This window comes from Melanostigma gelatinosum (genome assembly GCF_949748355.1).
Source record: "Melanostigma gelatinosum genome assembly, chromosome: 4".
Classification (NCBI taxonomy): Eukaryota; Metazoa; Chordata; class Actinopteri; order Perciformes; family Zoarcidae; genus Melanostigma; species Melanostigma gelatinosum.
Window position 1 is genome coordinate 15,372,051 of NC_136637.1, and position 24,469 is coordinate 15,396,519.

The 24,469-nt window shown below is 41.5% G+C and overlaps 1 protein-coding gene across 1 annotated transcript; it reads left to right on the top strand.

Annotated features, from left to right (window-relative positions):
- Nucleotides 1–23,442, top strand: LOC306777005 (ceruloplasmin-like; the record flags this gene model as incomplete). Its single annotated transcript, XM_079267929.1, has 24 exons — nucleotides 1–161; nucleotides 993–1,237; nucleotides 1,312–1,524; nucleotides 1,994–2,167; nucleotides 2,249–2,340; nucleotides 3,839–4,001; nucleotides 4,121–4,259; nucleotides 4,510–4,649; nucleotides 5,237–5,377; nucleotides 5,495–5,539; nucleotides 5,630–5,844; nucleotides 6,099–6,255; nucleotides 6,384–6,596; nucleotides 6,992–7,196; nucleotides 8,354–8,493; nucleotides 8,632–8,760; nucleotides 21,115–21,221; nucleotides 21,353–21,408; nucleotides 21,570–21,641; nucleotides 22,084–22,175; nucleotides 22,312–22,451; nucleotides 22,552–22,608; nucleotides 23,125–23,230; nucleotides 23,332–23,442. 24 exons carry the CDS (start codon nucleotides 1–3, stop codon nucleotides 23,355–23,357), a joined length of 3,228 nt encoding a protein of 1,075 aa, XP_079124055.1. The 3' UTR covers nucleotides 23,358–23,442.
- Nucleotides 23,443–24,469: the final 1,027 nt, after the last annotated feature.

The following is a 24,469-nucleotide window of genomic DNA, read 5'->3' on the forward strand; positions in this document are numbered from 1 at the left end:
ATGCAGCGACTGGGGTTAAGGGGAGTGTTGTTGCTGTGTTGTGCAGCAGTATGTGCGTCTGGGATGAGGAGAGAGTACTTCCTCAAGATAGAGGAAGTGTCTTGGAACTATGCCCCAAGTGGGATGAACATCATTCAAAACCGCACACTGCAAGAGGATGAGTGAGTACAAACTTAGTACATTGTCTTGATTACGTTGGAAAGATTATGTTGTCTTTCCAATAGCCACTTCACCCCCATACCATGATCTCAATTAAGATGCATGGATGTTTGAGCATTGTCATTTTTTGACCCACACTGCTCAACAATTTAACCTTCAATGTCAAGTATTGCAATATTATTACGACAATCTTCACTGTTGTGTGAAAACCTTGTATCTCGAAAGAAGGCAACTTTTAAAGACATGACAAATAGCCTTACTTTAACACTTATTCCATCTCTTCATCAAAGAAAAATTCAGTGTCACCACGTGTAGTGCAGAGTTTCCTTTGGAGAGTGATTCTTTATATTTGATGTGCTTTCTGTGCAAAATGCATTTTACATGTTTACTTTTACCCATTTAACCAATTACTTATGTTTCATGTGAACTATTTATTTTGTAATTTTTAACCTCTCTGCTCAGCATGCTTTAAAAAAAAAGAAGAAGAAGAAGAAGAAACCGCAGTAATGAATTGTGTTCCACAATTAATACATTTATCGAAATAATCTAAATAATAAGACCGTTTGTGGTTAAAATCATGTCCGATCATGAGCAGTGTTTGTGGGTAAAAAAGGTATATTGTACATGCTCACTCACTGTCATACTGTCACGACTTACTGGGAAACTTGATTAGATCAGAGCCATCGTTAATGTTATGAGTTACACCTCTGCTTTCCCTAAAATCACAAATCAAAATGTCTGATGTGAAAAGGCCCTAAAATTTTTAGCCAATCACAGGTTTTTGTAATATTTTAACTGCAACCCATAATAATCCTCGTTCTCTGTCTCTGTAGAGAAGCCTCCGTCTTTTTAAAGAAAGGCCCCCAGCGCATTGGCTCCGTCTACAAGAAGGCTGTGTATAAGCAGTACAGCGACGCCACCTACAGGACAGAGGTGGTGAAGGCGGAGTGGCTGGGCTACCTGGGACCCCTGTTGATGGCCGAGGAGGGAGACACAGTGACCGTCCACCTGAATAACACGGCAAACAGACCTTACAGCATCCACTCACATGGACTGAACTACAGCAAGGGCAATGAGGGTGAGGCATTAATGAATCGATGGGCAGCCTTAACAGGCTGATATATGTGTGACTCTGTGTGCTTGTATCTTCAGGAGCCCTTTACCCAGACGGTACTGGTCCAGAGCTGAAGCGTGATGACTCAGTGGCTCCTGGTACAACAGTGACATATGAGTGGAACCTCCCAGAGAGCCACAGCCCAACATTAGAGGACAGCAACTGCCTGACCAGATTCTACCACTCCCACGTTAACCCACCAAAAGACATCAACTCAGGACTGATGGGACCCCTCATTGTCTGTAAGAGAGGTACTGGAACCTTTTTTAACTTATCTGGTGACGGAACTTAAGTACATTTATTTAACTGATGTAATATTTTCAGGTACTTCTGCTTTAGTTTTAATTTTCTGCTTCTATATCGGCTACTTCCACTCCATTCCATTTCAGAGGGAAATGTTGTACTTTCTGTACTTTCTGTGGTTTATTCTGAAGGGGAAACCTACTTTAAGGCCCAAACAACGTTTCCCTCATTTAACTTCTTACTATCAACTTATCAATTTTTGAGCCAATCGTTTCACCACAAATTAAACTATCAAAAATATTGCTGGATTCTTGTCAAATCTGTGAGATCAGCTGTGGCAATACCAAAAATCAGCATCCAAAATAGTAAGAAGTTAATTGAGAAAATAGTTGTGTAGGGGCACTACTTACTGTAGGTTTCCCCTTCAGTACATTAATGCATGTTATCCTAAAATGTCCTCTCTCCACTCCTCTGTAGGAACCCTGGACCTGCATGGAGACAGCTCAGGAGACTATCTTTACGCTCTGCTCTTCATGGTGTCAGATGAGAACTTCAGCTGGTACCTGGACGACAACATCAGGACGCACATTACAAATCCTGCCAGTGGCCTGAAGGAGGATGAAGATTTCATTGAGAGCAACAAAATGCACGGTGAGTGGTAGTATCCAGGTACACATACGCATACTCATATGCATACACATACAAATACCTTTAACTCTGATTTAATTGCAGGTATAAATGGTTTTCTGTATGGTAACCTGCCTGGACTGAGCATGTGCCAAGGCAAGAAGATCCACTGGCATATGATTGGCTTAGGCAATGAGGTAAATATTGTATTTTTAATATCATCATCATCATCATCATTATTATTACTGTTGTTAATAGTTGTATTATTATTGTATAGTATTATTGTACTATTACTATTATTAATGGTATTGTTATTATTATTATTATTATTATTACTCCCACGAATCAGAATATTGTTCTAGTTGCATGTGTCATATTTTAAAAAAAAGTCTTAATTGAGGCACATAACCAACCAAAGTTCAAAATATGCAACTAGCCCTTTAATCCTTTAATTTTTCATTTTCATATTTTCCACGAAGATCATGCGATCGGTCGCGTGTGTGTGCGCATGTGTGTACACCCTTAAGTGAGTGAGTGAGTGAGTGAGAGAGTGAGTGTGTGAGTGAGTGTGTGAGAGAGTGAGTGTGTGAGTGAGTGTGTGAGTGAGTGAGTGAGTGAGTGAGTGAGTGAGTGTGTGAGTGAGTGAGTGAGTGAGTGAGTGTGTGAGTGAGTGAGTGAGTGAGTGTGTGAGTGAGTGAGTGAGTGAGTGAGTGTGTGAGTGAGTGAGTGAGTGAGTGAGTGTGTGAGTGAGTGAGTGAGTGAGTCTGTGAGTGAGTGTGTGAGTGAGTGAGTGAGTGAGTGAGTGAGTGTGTGAGTGAGTGAGTGAGTGAGTGTGTGAGTGAGTGTGTGAGTGAGTGAGTGAGTCTGTGAGTGTGTGAGTGAGTGAGTGAGTGTGTGAGTGAGTGAGTCTGTGAGTGAGTGAGTGAGTGAGTCTGTGAGTGAGTGAGTGAGTGAGTCTGTGAGTGAGTGAGTGTGTGAGTGAGTGAGTGAGTCTGTGAGTGAGTGAGTGAGTGAGTGAGTGTGTGAGTGAGTGAGTGAGTGTGCGCCTCTGTGTCTCCCCTCGGCTAATCTTGCATTCTGCTGCAGCAAACATAATGATATTTTTGGGTGCCCATGGCTGCATGCTCAAGAGCCTCTCGTGGTTGTGATGACTCACACTGTCTACAAACAACTTTCACAACTATTTTATACGGCCATTGGCTGCCTGCTGGCTCGTCACTCACTGCTCTCAACCATTTTGGGGTGTTTTCATTCAATCACACAATACAGCAGTGGTCGTAGCAGACCCGTCTTGCCGAGATCTGCTTTCTACTGAGTGAACCTTTTGTAGTTATTGTCTGATTTGTCTTTTTGAGCACATTTAGAAGAAGCTCAAGCTTTGTCTGACTGGGCCTATATTGACAATATGTTAACGTATACTAACAATACCAAGTACCTGTAATAGGACTCACATTTATTGTCTGAGTGCATGCAGTTCTAGTTCTCATTTTGTTGGTGAAAGTCTGAACAGTAACCGTCACATTTACAATTGCATCTGGCCTCTGTTGACAGTTTGTTGAAAAAACTAAATTTGTGAACATGTGTTACTTTTTTGCAGGGCTGCTAAACTGGACTCACAATAGCCCACATCATGTCTTGGTGTTAGCAGCAAGCACCTGGTCTTAACCCAGTTTAAATGTATTTTATCTGCAACAGGTGGACATGCATTCAGTTCATTTCCATGGCCAGATCCTGACCACTCAGAACCACCACACAGACATAATCAGTCTTTTCCCCGGCTCCAGCACTACAGCTGAAATGGTAGCTGACAACCCTGGACACTGGCTGCTGACGTGCACTGTCAATGACCATTTGATGGGTGAGCCGACTTCCTTAATTCTTAATTTGATTCAAGCAAGTCCTTTTGTCACCCAGTTGGATAATGAACAAATTTGTTTAGTATTTCTTTGTGAGTTTTTGTTTTGTGGTTTTGTCCAGCTGGAATGCAGGCTCTGTTTGAGATCAAGAAGTGTTTCCCCATCGTCCACAAGGCCCGGCCACACGGTGAGCTCAGACCGTTCTTCATCGCTGCTGAAGAGGAAGTCTGGGACTACGCTCCTACGCCGCCTACTGATGGGTTGGTTACTGCACACACACACGCACGCACGCACGCACGCACACACACACACACACACACACACACACCTACACACACACACACACACACACACACACACACACACACACACACACACACACACACACACACACACACACACACACACACACACTCTCTCACAGAAATTGTCCAGGCTAATCTTCATGATTCTGTAAGAGACCTGCTAATAATTTGTATTGTGTGTTTGTGTGTGTGTGTGTTTGTGTAGTGAAGCAGATATGTTTGTAACTAGAAGTCAAAACCGTATTGGAAGCCGCTATAAGAAGGTTCGCTATGTGGAATACACGGACATTACCTTCACAACAAAGATGCTACGCAGCCCAGCGGAGCTACACCTTGGAATTCTGGGTAATCCAGGCTGGGCAGGGGTTGGTTGCACTTTTTTTTCCAGAGTCAGCGATGCTCTGGAGGCACAAATAAACTCAAATTAGTACAGCCAAACATGCTTATTACTCAATGAAAAATGCTATATATCGATAGTATGGTATGTAACGAAATATATTATATGTCTTGCTCCCCTTTCTGGTTAAAACTTTCCATACAACATTGGACTGTTTCATCATTGACTAATCTGCAGATTACTTTTTCATTTTTTATTCATCACAACTTCCCAAACATTTTCAAATAGCTTGTTTAGTCCAACCAACTGTCCCAAACAACCAAAGATATTTGGGTTACAACTAAAAACAGCTTTAAAAAAAAATTCTTCTGACCTTCTATAGCTTTGTTATTGTTGAAGGAGGTCTTTGTTCATATTTTGGACAGACTTCGTCAGATCACTTCAACAACAGTTTGCCAGTTCCAACACTAATGTTTGAAATATGTCGGCAGGATTTTGTTAACATGATGAGATATCTCCCAACATAGTGTCATCTAATGGTCCTTTGTCCTAAATGTGTGCTTGTGTGTCCATTTGTGTCCATCCATGTCTCCAGGTCCTGTGCTGCGAGCTGAAGAGAAGGACACTATCAAGGTGGTGTTTAAGAACAAAGCCAGCCGGCCTTACAGTATACAGCCTCATGGTGTTCAGTACAGTATAGAACAGGATGGGACGCTCTATCACAATGAACTGGAAGGTTAATACAAGCACATGCACTCACACTGTTATCAATGTACTAGATTATACTTTAGACACTTTCTTATCTTGTTTTATGTCTCCGTCTTTCCTGCCCTACACTTCTTCTCCTCCTCAGAGTCCCATACAGCAAAGAAACTGCGGGAGTTGAAGAGGGAACCAAGTGAGCTAAAAGCTGGAATATTACAGTGCCAGTCTAAGTTAGCATGCATTAACATCATTATAATATTCCTCTTTCTTTTAATACATTTAGGAGTGGTGACCCCTCCCCCAGCTGCTCTAGTCAGACCTGGAACGTTGCACAGCTATGAATGGACGGTGCCATTGGGTGCTGGTCCAGTCCAAGGGGAGGCCGACTGTCTGACCTATCTGTACTACTCTGGAGTGGACCCTGTTAAAGACACCCACTCTGGACTGGTTGGACCGCTCCTTATCTGTCGTCCTGGATCACTGAAAAAAGGAATACAAGTAAGAAGAGGGCATCACTAAACTTATGTTTGATCAGGTCACATCCCATTAAATCTGGTGTTTCCAGTTATGATTTGGGGGATATTTGCAGTATATGTGGACCTAAATCTGATACATATCTGGCTTGTGGCAAGAAGGCTGGAGAACAGCTTCAATAGAGGTCTGCCATAGAGGGACACAGAAAACTGAAATGTATTGATGAAATCACAATTAGACACCTTTCCTCCTGATCCTTCTCTCTTCTCCTCATGTAGAAAAACTATAAAAAAGAGTTCCACCTCATGGCCACTGTGTTTGACGAGAACCTGAGCTGGTATCTGGATGAGAACATTATGTCCCTAACCACTGCTCCCATAGAGCCTCCTTTTAACAAGGAGGACGATGGCTTTATCGAAAGCAACAAGATGCACGGTGTGTAGGCGACGCACACTCACACACTGATCACTGGCAGCTCAGCTCAGCTTAGCTTTTTCCCTTCATGATTTTATCATTTTTGAGCTAATCACTGTATGTTTTGTTTCTGTGTCTTTCTGTTTTAGCAATCAATGGCTTTGTGTATAGGAACCTCCCAGGCCTGACCATGTGTAAGGGGGATACGGTAACATGGCACGTGTCAGGACTGGGTTCAGAGACGGACATCATCAGCCTTTACTTCCAGGGAAACCGCTTCATCTACCGCCAGAACAGACGAGACACCATCAGCGTCTTCCCTCACATCTCACACACTGTCACTATGGAGCCAGACAGCATGGGTATACATCTCTCTGTCTCTCTCTGTCTCTCTCTCTCTCTTGCTCTCTGTCTCTCTCTCTCTCTCTCTCTCTCTGTCTCTCTCTGTCTCTCTCTCTCTCTGTCTCTCTCTCACGCACACATGATTGTACTTATTACTTGTGAGAACCTTCAGTGACATTGTTACAACTTTGTTTTGATCTCACAATTCAAACAGAATGAGAATATAACATGTGTGTGTGTGTGTGTGTGTGTGTGTGTGTGTGTGTGTGTGTGTGTGTGTGTGTGTGTGTGTGTGTGTGTGTGTGTGTGTGTGTGAGAGACCGAATGATTTCAAACATTGGGTGTCTGGGATAATTATTGAGCCGAACGTGTACATTGTGTATTTCTGTACATATGATGATTGTGTTTGTTTCAGGTCAGTTTGAAGTGGTGTCAGCCACAGTGAACCATTACCGTGGTGGGATGAGAGCCAACTACACGGTAGCGAAGTGCAGCATATTTCAGCGTCAGGGTGAGACTATGTTGCGCTCAAAAACCTACTACATCGCTGCCATGGAGATGGACTGGGACTACTCTCCAAACCGTACCTGGGAGGCTGAGATGTTCCGCGGTCATGAGAAGTACAGTACCACCTGCACACACCAATTTTCTTTTTTCCCCTAAGATGTCAAAGTCATGACCCGACCTACTCTGCCTGTGTATGAGGAGATAGCTTGGTTGGGGTTAGGGTAATATCAGGGTAAGCCAATCAGAGGCAGAGTAGGGCGGGTCATGCCTTCGCCATCGTCGGAAAAAAATATCGTCCCCTGCACATGTACAGCATGAAAACAGTTGCTTACAAATATCTGGACTTCTGCGGACAGTTGGCGGCAAAATTGGCCTCCAAAGATTGATGACAGCGGAAACCATGCACTACCTTAACATGCATGCAGTTTATTTTATTATACAAACATTGTATACAACTTGAAGGATAAGATAAATGTTGATTCCCTGAATATTTCTTACTGTCCACAAATGTCAGAAAAAGACCAAAACCAGCAATGCAATTGATCTGACTAAGAGGTATTGCCTTTTAAGCTTGATGCATCTTAGACCTCAAGTTTTGCCCCAAAACTATTAAAAAACCCATCAATGAGCCATATTGTTGCTGTTGGTGAGATGTTACTTCAGTACAAACACACATTATTTTTGAGTCAATCCCACACACCGGCATGCAGCTGAGCACCAGACATGGAGTAATCCGTATAAAAATGATGCCCAACAAGTTCTCTGTGTACTCCTGTTTGAGTAAAGTTTTCTTAAAATTCCCAGCTGTTTTAGAAAATGGAGCCTTTTGAAAATGAGATTATTTATTGGAGACGTGTTTATTAAAGGTCTTGCGAAGGAACCAGAGGGGCTGAGAGATGGACTAACACATTGTTGGTTTTGGTGTTTTCATGGGATTTTTTAACAATAAGAAAAATGTACAGTAGAATACCACCAGTCTTATCCTTTAAATCTAACTTTGCACTTTTATAAAACTTCTCTCCTTGCTATTTCATTTAACTCTGCTCAGTTATTTATGTCAAGATGAAATAATATTGCACCTAATGTTTTTTGTTGTCTTTAGTGTTTTGTATCTTTTGATAACCAAACAGCAAAACACAGATTCATGCAGAAACACATTTACATGCAAATGGAAGTGAATGCTTAAACACATCCGCATGAGGTGATTGTACCATAAACACACACAACATTTAATCCTTTGCAAAATAAGCCCGTCTCTCTCCCTCCGCAGCCCTGCTTCTGTCTTCCTGGACCAGCAGGGTGGGTTTATCGGCTCCCGTTACAAGAAGGTGGTCTACCGCCAGTTCACCAATAACAAATTCACCAAGCAAGTGGAAAGAGCAGCTGATATAGAACACCTCGGCATCATGGGTAGGCTCTCAGCCAGGGCAGCAGGAATGCACAAACTGTGATTGTAATATAAAAGCCACAAATACTATGTATAAAACATCTTGGATTTATGTTCCAGCTGGATTGGTCTTGTAATCAAAACACTTTCCCGTCTTCCAGGTCCAATGATTCACGCTGATGTGGGAGACAAGGTGACGGTGGTTTTTAAAAACATGGCGTCCAGGCCTTATTCCATCCACGCCCATGGAGTCAAGACAGAAATCCCGGCAGTTCATCTCACCCAACCAGGTAGTGTGTCTACCTGCTTGCAGACCATCAAGAAATATTGGAATTAATCCCAGAATGCAACATTTTAATTGTAGATTTACTTCATTATTATTGTGTAACAAAGTTACAATTTTCTGAGAATACCAAAAGGACTCTGCAAAGGTCCTTCACTTAGCTCTAATATACTTTTTTCACATAGTATGGGATTCAATACCTAGAAACATGTCTTTCCTAGTGTTGAGAAAATTAGCTTATTTGCAGTTTAAATAGCCACTAGGTTATGCAGATTTAATAATCATTAGGTTATGCAGATTTAATAATCATTAGTTTATGCAGATTTAATAATCATTAGTTTATGCAGATTTAATAATCACTCACGCAATACACACAGTACACGCTAGGGCAAGGGAGAAGCCAGTGGGAGATTGATAACTTTAACTGCGTCACAAAGGGATAGGCTGCCATTTTTAGATAAGGTAGAATAATAGAGGAGTGAGACAGGAAAGAGACAGCGCCCTAGCAGTGCCCATTCTCCTTGCCCCCACAGCCGACAACATCTCATACGCACTGACAGATGACTACACCTTCTGGGACGGGCCAGTGTGGGCGGATATGCTCAGGTCCCAACCAGGTTGAATACATGTAAAAACATGCTCAGCCTGCAACTTTGACTTGAACCAATGGGCCTCTAGAGGAGGGACCCTATATAAATGATTACGCTGCTATGTTGAAGCGTGTCTTATGGTGGACCTCTGAGAGGGAAATCATTAGAGCCCATGCATGTTTAATTGTGTTGGCTGAATAACTCTGTTGATAAATAAATCTATTGCTTTGATATTACTATACGCCTCTGAGAGCTTCTGTTTCATTCTTAAACCTGCTCTAAGTGTGAAAGATAGCTTTATTTTCACAACAAATTGGTGGAGGATGCGGGCAAGACTTGATACAGAGCATATCGGGTTGGAATGTTAACAGACCTCTCTATCTGTGATTTCAGAAATAATTGGCGAATCCTCCCCGAGGCTGGGAGCCCCAGTATCTGCCACTGGGTCCGTGCCAGCAGTTTCGGGAGGTCTGATATTGCCGGCATAACAAACAGGTGAGCAGGTCCTATTTAACTGAATCCTGCATATTGTATTCATAGCTTTAATTCTAAATTTGATATCAGACTGACCGAACTGTGGGTAAGGAATAGTTATAAAGTATTGTAAAGAATAAACACACAGCAACAGAGTTGTTATACAGCCATTTGGGGGGTCTGTGCACAGGAATGAATGAGTCCAGCAGAAGACGTTAGATAAAAGGCGAAAAATGATGTTTTTGTGGCAGCGTAGAGTGAAGGAATGTGAGCCGTGCCACGCGCCTTCTCTGTCGCTGTCACGCGCCTCGCGCCTCGCACTCAAATTCCTGCCACAAATAAAGCGTAATCTTTAACGTAATTATAAGACGTTTTGGACTACGAAGAAACTGTATAACATGACGGGGATATATGTGTGTTAAAGGTCATTGATAAACTGTAAACTGACAGTGAATGGACCGTGAAATATTACCGTATCAAGTGTGTTACGTGTGGTGTAAAACCAAGTTAACTCTGCGTAGAGTAACCTTCAGATAGTTTCTGCACGGGAGCACAGGTTTTAAATTAACTGATTGATAGCGGACGAAGAGAAAATTACCTTATCAAGACATCAAGTCTCAGGACACCAGGATTGTGCGTAGCGTTTAGTGGAAAAACATGATATCTCTGCTTAGAGTATCCTCGACGGAGTTTCTGGGCGAGAGCGCAAATCTTGAGTTAACCGGTGAATCGTTGATAACGGTCGGAGTTTAAAAGAAAAGTCGCCAGGAGACAGGCCAGAGCAGAGGCCTTGGCTATTTAAGTGTGCTAAATTGTGTTGTGGATATACAGGGCCAGTAGCATAGGGGTTAGCATTGCGGCCTTCCACGCGGAGGCAAGCCGTGTATAGTTGGCATACGCTGACAGCCAATGAAATTGCAGCATTTCATATCGCTGGTTTCAGCTCCTGGACGCAGGTTCGAGTCTCACTGGGGCAAAGCCACTCATCAATGACAAAGAGCTATTCATAAATCAAGAAATGTTTATCCAGCTTTACCTTTTACTGATTATCACTAGATTGTAGTGGCAGATAGATTATCAAGTACTTGACTTATTTTTGGCTATAAACCTATTATATTGCAGTTTTTACTGTTGACTATAATGATTCACGTATTAATGAGACATGTGAACATTAGTGAATGAAATATATTTATTAAACACAACAGGGACAGTGACTATTGAACACAGAGCCAATAATGCAAGGTCACAAATACACAACACAAATATGTTAAACAAATATAATAATGACAAAACACTCCCCTTTTCTCTTACTTTCCCTTTTCAACCTCCCATCTCTTTTTTTCTGTCTCATAAAAAGCAGGTCGTCTGCTTCTCATGCCCTGGTCTTTGTAAAAGGAAAAGACTTTACCAGGGCCGTAAATGTACTTCCCTGTTAGTCCAGGGAACCCCGTGTGGATGTGAGGACTGTTTGGATCCTGCTTCAGATCCATCTGACAGAATCGACACTTGCGACCTGTGGGCTGGGATTCAGTCCTCTTCCTCTTCGGCTGTCTTCTGCCCTCCACCCTTTTCCTTGTAGCATCCAGTTCCAGCTGAAAGAACTTTGGAGGAGGAAGATCAGAGATGCTGTGGATTCATTCTGGCTGGGGAGGGAGACGTCACAATGACACCATCTTCATGAGGTTGCGCACAGGAAAGCAGCCTGGCCAGAGAGCCGTGGATTCCAGCTCCGTCTTCATCCAGATCCTCTGCTGCTGTGAACAGGTCCACTGGCTGACTTCATGCTCGTAGCCAGGGAGCTGTGGAGGAGGACGGGTGGGGACAGCTAACGTCCTGGGTGATGGCTCACCTAGTCAGACAAGAATAAACGGAGCAAATGAGTACGATTCTGGTTGCGTCTTGATTTAATCTTTTGACATGAAAAACCTTCTAATACTAACTTTTATCTCTCTGTGCTGGTGACAGTTGAGCGTCTCAGGAGAAATCAGGGGGGCCTCTGACACTACAGAGAATATTAAACATGTTGTCATTATTATTGACAGTAAGATGAAGCAAGGATGTAACATGACATCTACACTGTAGTCTGTGAAACTCAGCAAGCTGGACACTGGAGTGCTGCCTACCTATTGTCTCAATACAGTGCAGCAGTAACTGTATAGAATTAACAACAGTTTTGATGGACACTACATGAAGTATATTTTTAAGATGCAAATACAGGTCAAATAACACACACCAGGGACTGTGACAGTCGCCTCTGTTGCTGGACGACCCGCTCCTTCTGGCAGCAGACACGTGAGCTCCTGAGGAACAGGCACTGGTCTCCTTACAGTTACAGCTGCGGCTGTAAGGAGAGAAGGATCACAAAACACAATCAATGGTTTATAACAGATATGAGCACAGTGAATATGACAGATGTGTTTACATGTTGGATGTATTTACCATCTACTTGTGAACCCTTCAGATGAGTTGGTGCAGCCAGTGTAGCAGATGGTTCTACAATGGAAAACACCTTGTCAGTAATTTATATTTTGACAAAGAAACACAACTGTTCGTATCGTTACGTCACCTTTCTCAGCCGTATCCAATGACAGACTGTTTCTCACATTAATATATAAAGAATATACTTCATTCATACACGTGTGTTTGTCTTTCAATGGGTTAATATTCAGTGTGTGTCATTGTGACGTAACCTAGGCAGGTGAAGCAACATGGCACACTTCAAACACATGCATTCAGGTGTTAGTAACACAGCAGTTTCAGACATGCATATTGTTTCTTTTTATCCATATAAGAAAACAAAGAGTGATACGTACCCTCATCATGACTGGTATCAATTCATAGTCACAAGGACAACAAGCAGAACACCACAACATGAGACAGAACGGTTCAATGCTTCATGTGGGATAAGAAGTCATGGTCCCAGGCTTGTCTGTTGACGGCAGAACGTTTTTGGTGAAAAACCTCTTTCTGTTCCCGGAGCCTGTTGTTGTCTGGCTGTTTGATGATGCAGAAACAGCTGGTAAACAAACAAAAAACATATCATATACACTGAATAGAACACACGATTAACCGGTCAGCAAACCGGCTGAACTGTAACTGATTTTAAATCTTCAGGTGGTAGAAATGAAAGACATCAAATGTTTACTCTCAGCTCTGCACATGTTGCTTTGAAGGAGATACTCAGCATCCCTCTCTCCAGCTCTTCATCTTCATCCATCACTGAGATGCAAACAGACGAGAATTAGAACTTCATCAAATTAATATCTTCTTGCACTTCTTGTACATAAACATTATTTTAACAGTGATGGAGAAAGTCTACACATCTTGTACTTCAGTAAAAAAATATGTATTAATACCACCACATGGTGTAAATACTCTTTAAGTGAAAGTCCTGCATTCAAATCTTACTTACTCAAAGTCTGACTTAAGTAAAAGTACAAAAAAGCATGTGTTCATCACTTTAATGACTTTATATACTGCTGGTAGTTTAATCTGTAATAACACATAATTTATTAGTTGAGTATATTTTGTCTGATATCCTGAATCTGCCAAGTAACTAACGTTAGTAACTAATGCTGTCAAACACACGTGGAGCAGTTAATGTACATAACTATGAACTACATGCATTAATGACGATACGTGACGTGATACAACAGAGCCGTGCATGTTTATTTAACGTTAACGTGATTCACATGAACCACCGGGTCCGGTCACAGCTTGTTGTTCTTTTGTTCCGTGTCCGTAAAGTAACAGAGTATATCTTACGTTCACCACAACCTCAACCGGCCGCTGCTCAGCCTCTATGTTCACTGACATGCGTAGTAAACGCGAACTCATTTTATTTGAATGCACGTTCGTGTTAACTTGTGATACTTTTGGTCACAAAAACGCATCAAAGTCGGACATGAATTAACCGATATGAACCGTTAACGGCTCCAGATTACGTTACGTTGTAAGGTAACGAACTCATACAGAAGTCCGACGGTAGGGCCGTGTTCGAACCCCAGCCAAAGCAGATATTATACTTGTGTATATGATACGCAGCGGCCGCTGTGATGCATTAAAGTAACGTTGTTTGTTTTGTGTGTTGGTTAGGGAAAGAATTTTTATGATTTGACTGTATTTGTTTGCTGAAAAAGCAGTTTGTCATTTGTATCGTGATCAAGAGGTCATCGATACACAGTCGGTTTGCTGAGGGTGAGAAAGTGGATTAACTGTTCAGTTAATCCGAGTGTTCAGAGACGGGAGCGTGTGTGATTTTGATTATTTGGTATGAATGCGTGTGACTATTTGCGTTTTAACTTTTGTTTATTTGTTTGACTGTATTTGTAAAGATATTCCTTTACCGTATTTGTGATTTGTGCGCATTCCAAAGACGGCAGTGTGCTTGGTTTCAATTTTGTTTAAAGGAGTGTTTGGAGCGTGCATATGAGAGAAAAAGCTGAGGGCTGCGGCTGCTGCAAATGTGTGTGTGTGACTTTCAAAGTTTGAGGGACAGTGGAAACGCATATGAGACACACCCGTTGCTATCAAACACAAACATAAAACATTAGAATAGATCGATACGTGATTTGTGCATATTTCAGAGGGGTTGGTTTTAATGGTTTTAATGGTTTTAATTTGGTATGTGTGCTAAGGGTTAATACTTCAGTTTACTGGGAGACTAAACAAAGTTAGGAGCGAAAACATAGCAAGGCCAAGGTTGGAGATAAGCTGGCAGTCTGTGTTCCACCACAGTCCCCGACGCTGGTCTCATGATTCATTTTGTTTCTAAAGATAGATTTGATTTTGTAGCGAGTAACGAAGGTTTCAGGGGAAATGTATCGGAGTAAAAGTATCAGTTTTCTTTGCAAAATGTAGTGAAGTAAAAGTAAAAAGTAAACAAAATTGGGATTCCCTGAAAGAGGCAGTTTTAGCCTATGATTAAAATTTGATTAACTCAGAACGTGCTGGGAGCAGAGAAAAGGGTGAAGCAGATACAAATAAGTTGATGTCCAAGAGGAAACGAAAATAGGTGTAACTGTTTAAAATAGACAGAGAGGCATGTGAGCAGAGAGAGAGAGAGGAATGCAGGGGTGAGACACACACACACACACACACACACACACACAGAGGCACGCACACACAGAAACACAGGGATCTAAGAATTGTATCTCTACATGTCTAACATTTGCTGCTGAACTTTTGGCAGCTGTTTTGTTTTGTTTGTTTTGTTGATTTTTAGTCCTTGGTCCTGATCTGGGGATTCCGCTTCCTGCTGTATGCTCCCCAGCCACAAACAACTTGAACGACACCCACCACTCAACACGTTGAGGATGAAGAAGACGAATGAGACTCGTCAAAATCTACAGGTACCATGTCAATGCTACAGAAAATATCTGCGGCATTCAAACCTGCAGTGAGTTGCATACGACAATGGTGAAAACTGGCCGTATAAACATGCGGTGACAGCCCTGACTGAACTTTGTAAGAAGGCTTTCTGCCATCCATAAGCCTGGAGAACATCACACAAGAGAGTTGTGTGACATGCAGCATGCTGAACATGAGGATCAGTTCAACAACGGACAACAGAGAAGTTTCGTCAGCACAGATGCAAGCATGCCCAGCTGATAATGTATCAGGGCATGAGAGGAAGCTGAAAGACACTTTGAGACTTTGACACACACCAACTGAAGACTTTGTGTGCCATACATGTGGCAGCTTGAACATTGAGGAACAGATGCTCACGCTCCATGAACAAGGAGTGGTGGGAGGGCTCGACAATCAGCCATCAAAGGGGGGTGCAGCAGGGACCGGAGTGAGACCAGAGCTGGACCAACGACGCGCACACAAATACAACACCGAGGGTGAGTTAACTTCAGATTCTTTAGATGACAAACTTGTATATTTAATACACACATTAGGAACTAGACAAACACCACTCACACCCACATATGTATTCGAATGAGATTGAAGGATTTAGAAAGTCACAGCAAGTCACGTTAACTAAAAAGAGAAAATGTTTAGACTGTCACATGCAGGCTGATTCACTTCACTGCACAGCACATGGGTTACGTGAACGAGATGCAAGGTTAGAGGAAGTATGATTTAGAGAGGTGGAAATTATATAATGGTATAATAACAGTTTGTTGGACAAAAAAGTACTGCTGCTGTCTGTTTCTCTGTGTCCCACACAATCTGAGTTTGTAAAGGGGGAGGATTCCACATGTTTCCACATGTTTCCACATGGTACAAGCCCAGGACTGGTGTGAAGGACATGTCTGACTGGCAGCAAGTCAGACTCAATTCACTGACTTCAGCAATATAGAGGATCCTGGTAATGTACAGAAACAAAGTACAAGCCCAGGAATGGTGTGAAGGACATGTCTGACTGGCAGCAAGTCAGACTCAATTCACTGACTTCAGCAATATAGAGGATCCTGGTAATGTACAGTAACAAAGATGAAGAGCCCCTCTCGACACGTGTTTATGCCAACAAACACAAGAAAAGGAGAACGCACAACAAAGATGAAGAGCAACCACGACCAGCGCAACAACACGACTTTTGACTCAGACAATGACAACTCAACGACGCATAACTGTACCAGACGCACCGCAAAAAAAAAAAAAAAAAAAAAAAAAAAAAAAAAAAAAAAAAAAAAAAAACTTGAAACATGATCTCTCAGCTATTCACCAAACAGCTGACTATGTATTGTCATGTGGCAACTAACGACCAACAACTTGACCTGTTTCCTATTACTGACTATGCGGACGACTTTGACAGCGACACTGATTCCTTTGATGATTTTGATGTGCAGGTCTAAAAGACAGATTTCTGTCTTTTTATTCTTTTGTGTTAATTGAATTATATTGCCTGCTACATTTATGGGATCTTTTATCTCACAAGAACTGTTTTTCTTCAGATATTTCAAGTGATGTATTTTCAAATCATACTTTTGGGTAATACTTCTGTTGTTATTGAAATGTCCTTATAACATATTTTTACTATATTGTGTGATTACTATGTAATCAAAGAGTGGAATGTTATGGGAAAATATGTCATGGTCTTATGCTTTAGGATTGAAGAATGTAAGTCTTTAAAAGTGCAGGCACAAAACCTATTTGAGTAGATGATTCTATCAGTTTTGCATCCAGGTGTTTTGTTATCTGTTATCTTGTTATCTGTTCTCCTGTGCATTGTTTCTGTCTTCAAAGACAGCGACACACAGAGGTTTAGATTACGGTACTTCCTGATGAGCATCAGCTGAAGAGCATGACCCTCTGTATGTATATGTGATATGTGATGGTAAAACAGGCTTATTCAGACTCTGTATTTCTTGTGACTGAACTCTTTGATTGGGTCACAGTGACCCAATCAAAGGAAGCAGTATAAAGGTCCATGTATCTGACTATGTTGTCAGAGCACCTCTAACAGATGACGGCGATGTGTCTGTGAGACTGTGCTCTCTTTGCTTGCAAGACATGCATCTGACTGTGTTATTCAGAGCACCTCTAACAGATGACGGCGATGTGTCTGTGAGACTGTGCTCTCTTTGCTTGCAAGACATGCATCTGACTGTGTTATTCAGAGCACCTCCTGCAGATGACGTGATGTGTCTGTGGGACAGTGTTCTCTTTGCTTGCAAGCAAATAAATTGACTATTACAACCTTGATCGTTCATCCAGACTCTGTTTCATTTGACATTGATTTGATAACACTTTGACACTCTTCTCCCGACTTTTCATAGAAATATTCCACAACAGGTGACTTACACAAATCAATTGTATCAGTAAAAAGAGTCATTCAACTTATGTTTGATAAAACACACACACACATCCGTCAACATGGCTGAGCTGTCTCAAATGAGAGGCTATTGAAAGTATTACACCTGTTTTTGAGTTTTTATTGAAGGCTATATAATAATGGACCCAGGTGTCCTTAGGGTTATTTAGATTAGATTAGATTAGGACAACTTTATTAATCCCCAGAGAGGACAGACTTTTGCCACCCAAAAGCCCTGGTGTATTTCACAAAGCCTTGTGAAACAATCTGGTTGATTTACACTTACCAAGTGGTTCAGCCTTTTTTACAATATGTTGAATGATATCATGATTTGCAGGAAGTGGAAGCCAGACTAGGAATCAGACATAGGTATGGATCAGTGTATCATCCACAGTCACAAGGACTGGTAGAGAGGGCAAATCAGACGCTAAAATCGAAAAATAGCAAAAACATGTGCAGCATCAAAGCTGACAGGGGTTGAAGCTTTACCACTAGCTCTAATGGCAATTTTCAGTGGCACAAGGAAATGAGACGCGTCTTTCACCACATGAGTTAATAGTCATATTCCTGCCCTAGAGGTGCAGCAGGTAGACATGAAGGTGTATATGACTGCATTAATCATTCTCACGGAGGCTCTCTCCAAACAGGTCCAGCGAACCAGTGCAGCTGACCAGGAAGAGGTAAAAAATCTCATCCGAGTGGGTGACTGGGTCAGGGTCAAAGTTCATAAGAGAAAGTGGACTGACCCCAGGTGGATAGGGCCGTACGAAGTGAAGGAGGTTACTTCACACTCGGTCCAGGTCATAGGTAAATCAGGAGCACCTTGGCACCACCTGTCACATTGTGCCCCAGCACCTGAGCGTTCCAGACCCTTAGCAGAGGTCAGAGGTGATCTGGCGCAAAATGGAGTGTAATTGTAATTTGTTGGGAAGAACGGACATCCAGTCACTGGGGATTCATCCCTCAGTTACCTGGAAAGATATGGGTATAGGTAAAAGAACCAGATGGATCCTAATGGGTGTGGGTGTGGCATTTGTGATACTTTTGACTTGGGGATTGGAGGTGAGGTACGAAAAAGTAAACAAACCAACCAGCGGAAACTATGGCTGTCTGCCAGAAGCAGTGCAAAATCTGACAGGGTTTGAGAGTCATCCAAGCTGCAATCTGACAACAAGCGGCAAGGATGTGAACAAAACTCAAAACAACCTCGAGAGAGGGAAGAGTAGGCAAAAAAGAGATGCCTCAGAACCGGCATACAAGCGACCACCAAAAGCGTGTCGTGCATATCTGACCTTAAACTACACCAAGGGGAGCAAGACCGTTTTTACTTTTGATTTGTGTGATGTGATTAACTGTGGAGGAAGACCAAAAGCATGGAGAGGTTATGCTGTGTATTTGTGTGCTGACCATTCCGTAGTCAAGAGATGTGAGAATTACGTGAACGTCGCGTCCAAGGCGTTTTGTTATTCCTGGGGCGCGGTAACAAAATACACAGGGCGGTGGAAGCCACAGACGAGAAAGACCTTATGGGACAAAATAGAATTCCAACGAGACTTTTCGCCAACAACCAATCCCTTATCTCTGTCTCTAAACAACGTCACCAAAAGCAGCACAGGGAAAAACATAATATGGTTCGCCCTATTAGTGGACGTCCCCGGCAAAGACCCGAGAGTAGGAATTCAGATAAACATAATTCTGTACAGACCACCACCACCACCGGACCCACCAATTGTCTTGTCAGAAGACTTTTCTAAATGGACTCCCCAACAGGTGATCCAATTAGCTACAGGACATGGAAGCAACAATGTTTGGTTAAATTGGATAGTTGATAATGCTATAAACAAAATGGGTGGCTGTGTAGCTTGTGCTGCAGCAAGAGCAGCTATGTTCACTGAACCAGCACCACTATATCCTGAATCTGACCCAACAGGATACGCGTGCATGACAAATATGACTAAAATAGCTACTCCACCAAATTGCACAACTCTGGCATCCATATTTCCACCAATTGATAACGCAACTGCAGTAGGATATTTCAAAGCTTACAAAGCCTGACCCAATGCAGACGCAGACATATCTTAGCAAAAAGAGCAGCTGGAACTGAGTTCAGTCTGGACAAAGGTCCAACCTACATGGATGAAATCGGAGTGCCCAGAGGAGTGCCTAATGAATACAAATTGGTAGACCAGCAGGTTTTGAGAGTATCGTATGTATCATTCCATGGATAACAGTAAATAAAAATGTTGATCGTATTAATAATGTGCATTACAATGTTCTTCGCTTGGCTAATCATACTAGGGATGCAATAGAGGGCCTGGCTGAGCAGCTGGCCCCAACTTCTTTGATTTCTATGCAGAACAGAATGCTGTAGACATGTTGCTTGCTGAAAAAGGGGGTGTTTGCTCAATGTTTGGAGATCTGTGTTGCACTGTCATCCCCAACAACACTGCGCCGGACGGTTCAGTCATAAAAGCACTGAATAGTCTGAGGGCACTGTCAAAAGAAATGCAGGAAGCATCAGGTGTAAACAATCCATTTGGCGATTGGATGGAAAACATGTTTGGAAAATGGAAGAACCTGATCTTGTCAATAGCAGTGTCAGCGGGAGTGTTCATTGCAATACTGGTGTCATGTGGATGTTGTATAATACCCTGTATTCGTTCTTAGGTTAGCCGTCTCATCACAACTGCCCTCTCCAAGGAACCCCCACCACCCCCTCCTTATGGAGCTTACCCAGTATGGGAGGAGCAGACCAGCCTGTTAGGGTCAGATGAGGCAGAGCCAGACACAGGCGTGTAACAGGGTAGGAAGGTAAAGAAAGTGACGTCTTTCAGACGTCAAGAGAGGGATTTGTTGAGAAAATTAGCTTATTTGCAGTTTAAATAGCCACTAGGTTATGCAGATTTAATAATCATTAGGTTATGCAGATTTAATAATCATTAGTTTATGCAGATTTAATAATCATTAGTTTATGCAGATTTAATAATCACTCACGCAATACACACAGTACACGCTAGGGCAAGGGAGAAGCCAGTGGGAGATTGATAACTTTAACTGCGTCACAAAGGGATAGGCTGCCATTTTTAGATAAGGTAGAATAATAGAGGAGTGAGACAGGAAAGAGACAGCGCCCTAGCAGTGCCCATTCTCCTTGCCCCCACAGCCGACAACATCTCATACACACTGACAGATGACTACACCTTCTGGGACGGGCCAGTGTGGGCGGATATGCTCAGGTCCCAACCAGGTTGAATACATGTAAAAACATGCTCAGCCTGCAACTTTGACTTGAACCAATGGGCCTCTAGAGGAGGGACCCTATATAAATGATTACGCTGCTATGTTGAAGCGTGTCTTATGGTGGACCTCTGAGAGGGAAATCATTAGAGCCCATGCATGTTTAATTGTGTTGGCTGAATAACTCTGTTGATAAATAAATCTATTGCTTTGATATTACTATACGCCTCTGAGAGCTTCTGTTTCATTCTTAAACCTGCTCTAAGTGTGAAAGATAGCTTTATTTTCACAACACTAGGTGAGACTTACTCCTACCAGTGGTACGTTACAAAGAATACAGGACCAACCACAGAGCAGGAGGAGTGCTTTGTGTCAGCATACTACTCCACTGCTGATGTTACCAAGGTACGCCACACACACGCACACACGCGCACACACACACACACACACACACACACACACACACACACACACACACACACACACACACACACACACACACACACACACACTTACCTCGTCTCCCTGCCTAACAGGACCTGTACAGCGGTCTGATTGGTCCGTTGGTGATCTGTCGCCGTAGCTGGGGCAGGTGAGTGTCTCTGCATCATTTCATGCAGCATGTACTGTGTGCGTGTGTGTTTTCAAGGTATGATGAGGCAGGAATGAATTTTTGTTCTGTATCACAAAACAATATTATAAAGTATTTTATAGAGTGCTAATTTACAGCTTTATAAACTGTGTTTCTTTCAGGAGTCTTGGTATGAAAAAGCAAGTGGAAGAGTTCGCGCTGCTTTTCCTGGTTTTTGATGAGAATGAAAGTTGGTAAGTGGAGTCTAACCTTAAAACTAACTATGAACTGTTTAGACCTTTAGTAGTTAAGGTGTCTAATTTCAATGCAAAACAGATTTTGTCCCTTTACTTCATGGTATCTAAAAAAATGTTCTTTTGGTTTTGTATTCTGAGGTTTTGAAATTGTCTGAAATGTATGCCGCCACCACCATACAATGGAATTGATTGGAATTTTAATTATGGTAATTAACACTGTCAATTTGAAATACTTACTTTCTGTAAACCCTCTCACAGATAATCAGGATAATCCACACACTTTAATAATGTCAACATTTTCCGTTTAGAGAATTTCATCAGTAGATGGTTCAACAGTGAAGTTTATATGCAATTTTATCGGGTCCCACCTCATATCCTTTTATTATTATTATTATTATTATTATTATTATTATTATTATTATTATTATTATTATTCCAGGTATCTGGATGAAAATATCAGGACCTACATCAGGAACCCTCGCACAAACTTGAAGGATGATGAAACCTTTATAGAGAGCAACAAGATGCATGGTGAGATAAAGATAATCTTTATCAAAATAAACGGCATCATTTTGACCGATGGTATTTTTTTTTACTTTCGATGTCGATCGAAATATTCTTCATGTCTTTCCAATATGTTTGTTTGTGTGCTTTTCTGTATATGCAGCCATCAATGGTTATATGTATGGAAATCTGAATGGTCTAAACATGGAGGTGGGTGATAAGGTGTACTGGTACCTGATGGGAATGGGCAATGATGTGGACATACACACCGCACACTGGCATGGGCACAGTGTGGAATATAAGGTATACAAGACAAACAAACTTGCAAGACATGCCTACACAATCACACATTACGCAAACTAATACACACAAATTCCAACTATTTTTTGCTCTTTCTCTCCAGCTGGGTGGAGGTCCTCATCGTACGGATGTGTATGAGCTGTTTCCAGCAACCTTTCAGGTAAAACCTCAAAACATCCTGACGTGGCATCAACTGATTTAATTTGTCTTATTATATGCACAACTTCAAGGGATCAGTGTCGTAAAAGGTTATTGTTCATCATCCATTGGATTGTAAAATATATTAAAATATCTTCTCTTAAAACAGGTTACAAAATTCATATAGACACACCAAATAAGGAATACAGATTAACTTAAAATATTTTTTGCTCACTTTTAAAAAAGGAAATCAGGTAAAAGTATTGTTTTAATTGTGCTGCTGCATATATGATATAAGTGTTCCTTTGCCAATCCTACCATCTTTAACAGCAAATATATATATATATATATATATATATATATATATATATATATATATATATATATATATATATATATATATATAGAACTTAAAATGTTAGAACATTTTGCATCAGTTAGTTGCAGGAAAACTGGATTCTGTAGGTTCAGTGTTGTCAAACATGAATAAAAATGAAACTTGTGACTCACTTGACGTTTCCATCCTCTCCCTGTTCAGACTGTAAAGATGCGTCCTGAGTATCCTGGTTCCTGGCTGCTCCACTGTCACGTCATTGACCACATTAAAGGTGGCATGGAGGCGATGTATACTGTTACTGAGAAAGGTAAGAACACTAATTGGGCAGGGACATGAATTCAGGCTTGGAGAAATGCGAGATAATGAGTATGCTGTGCAAAGAGTGACATGTTTGTTTCTCGTCAACAGCAAAGAAGAAGGGAATCTTTGGCTGAACAGTTGAGAAAAAAGGATAGAAGACAGCCGAGATGAGCTGACATTTTATTTCAGGACCCAATTCATTAAACGCTCTTCATAAACTCATCTTAATGTGAACGGTTACTTGTGCAGATAATTACATCTCAGAATAGACATCACAATTCATAAATAATAAAATGTGCATTTTTAAAATTGTCTATCTGCTTTGATATTTTCCCAAATGACACTGAAGCCTGTAAGAATACTGAAAAAAATAAAGAAAAATGTAAAATGAATGAACAGTTCTATATAACTGTTATGTGTGGCATGTAATGACAGCAGTCGGGCAGCAGGGGGCACTGTAGCCGTAGAGTTGCACTGTGTGCGGAAACTAAAATCATTTGTAACACAAGTGAACATTGTTGTCTTCAGCGATGTAACTCACATAACACATCAGCAGGGGAAACATGTATCCTTTGGAATAACCTTTTGAGTGATTACTGTGAGGTAGGGATGTAGTGTTGCCTTGCGCATGATTTTAGCTGGTGCCCATTGCATCGCAACCAATCATTGTGTTCATACACTCACACACAAACTGCTCAGCTTTATGTCTTTCAGAGCACTTAAAAAAACATTTTTATGTTTTAATATTATGTTGTAGGTTATTCCCTAAATACCTGAATAGTCTTTCCAACTTTCCCTAATGAATTTAAGATGGGAGTAACTGACGCTGTTCATTATTAGGGTGATTGGCAACCCAGCAAATACGGCCTATTTAATAGGCTAGTTATGTTGTCGTGGGATTCTTTGTAATAATAGCATCAAAATAGTATTTGTAAAAATAAAAAATTTAGATTTTCTTTCATTCCAACATTATAACTCAAAACCCCTAGTAGGCTGAACAACATTTACTGAAAAAGCATGCAGTACATGTTCTCTAGAGGTCTCATGCTTGGAGGGGTAAAAGAGAAAACTTAGGACTGAAACAAATGTTAGCCTAATGATGTACGGTTAGGTTTCACAAGCATGTACATGAAAGCCACCGGAAACCTGCAATCAGGATATCAAGTTGTTCATACTTTGACACAAGCAAGGGTTCAGTCTGATCCACCAGTGGATTGCAGTAATATCACTTTAATGCATATTTAGC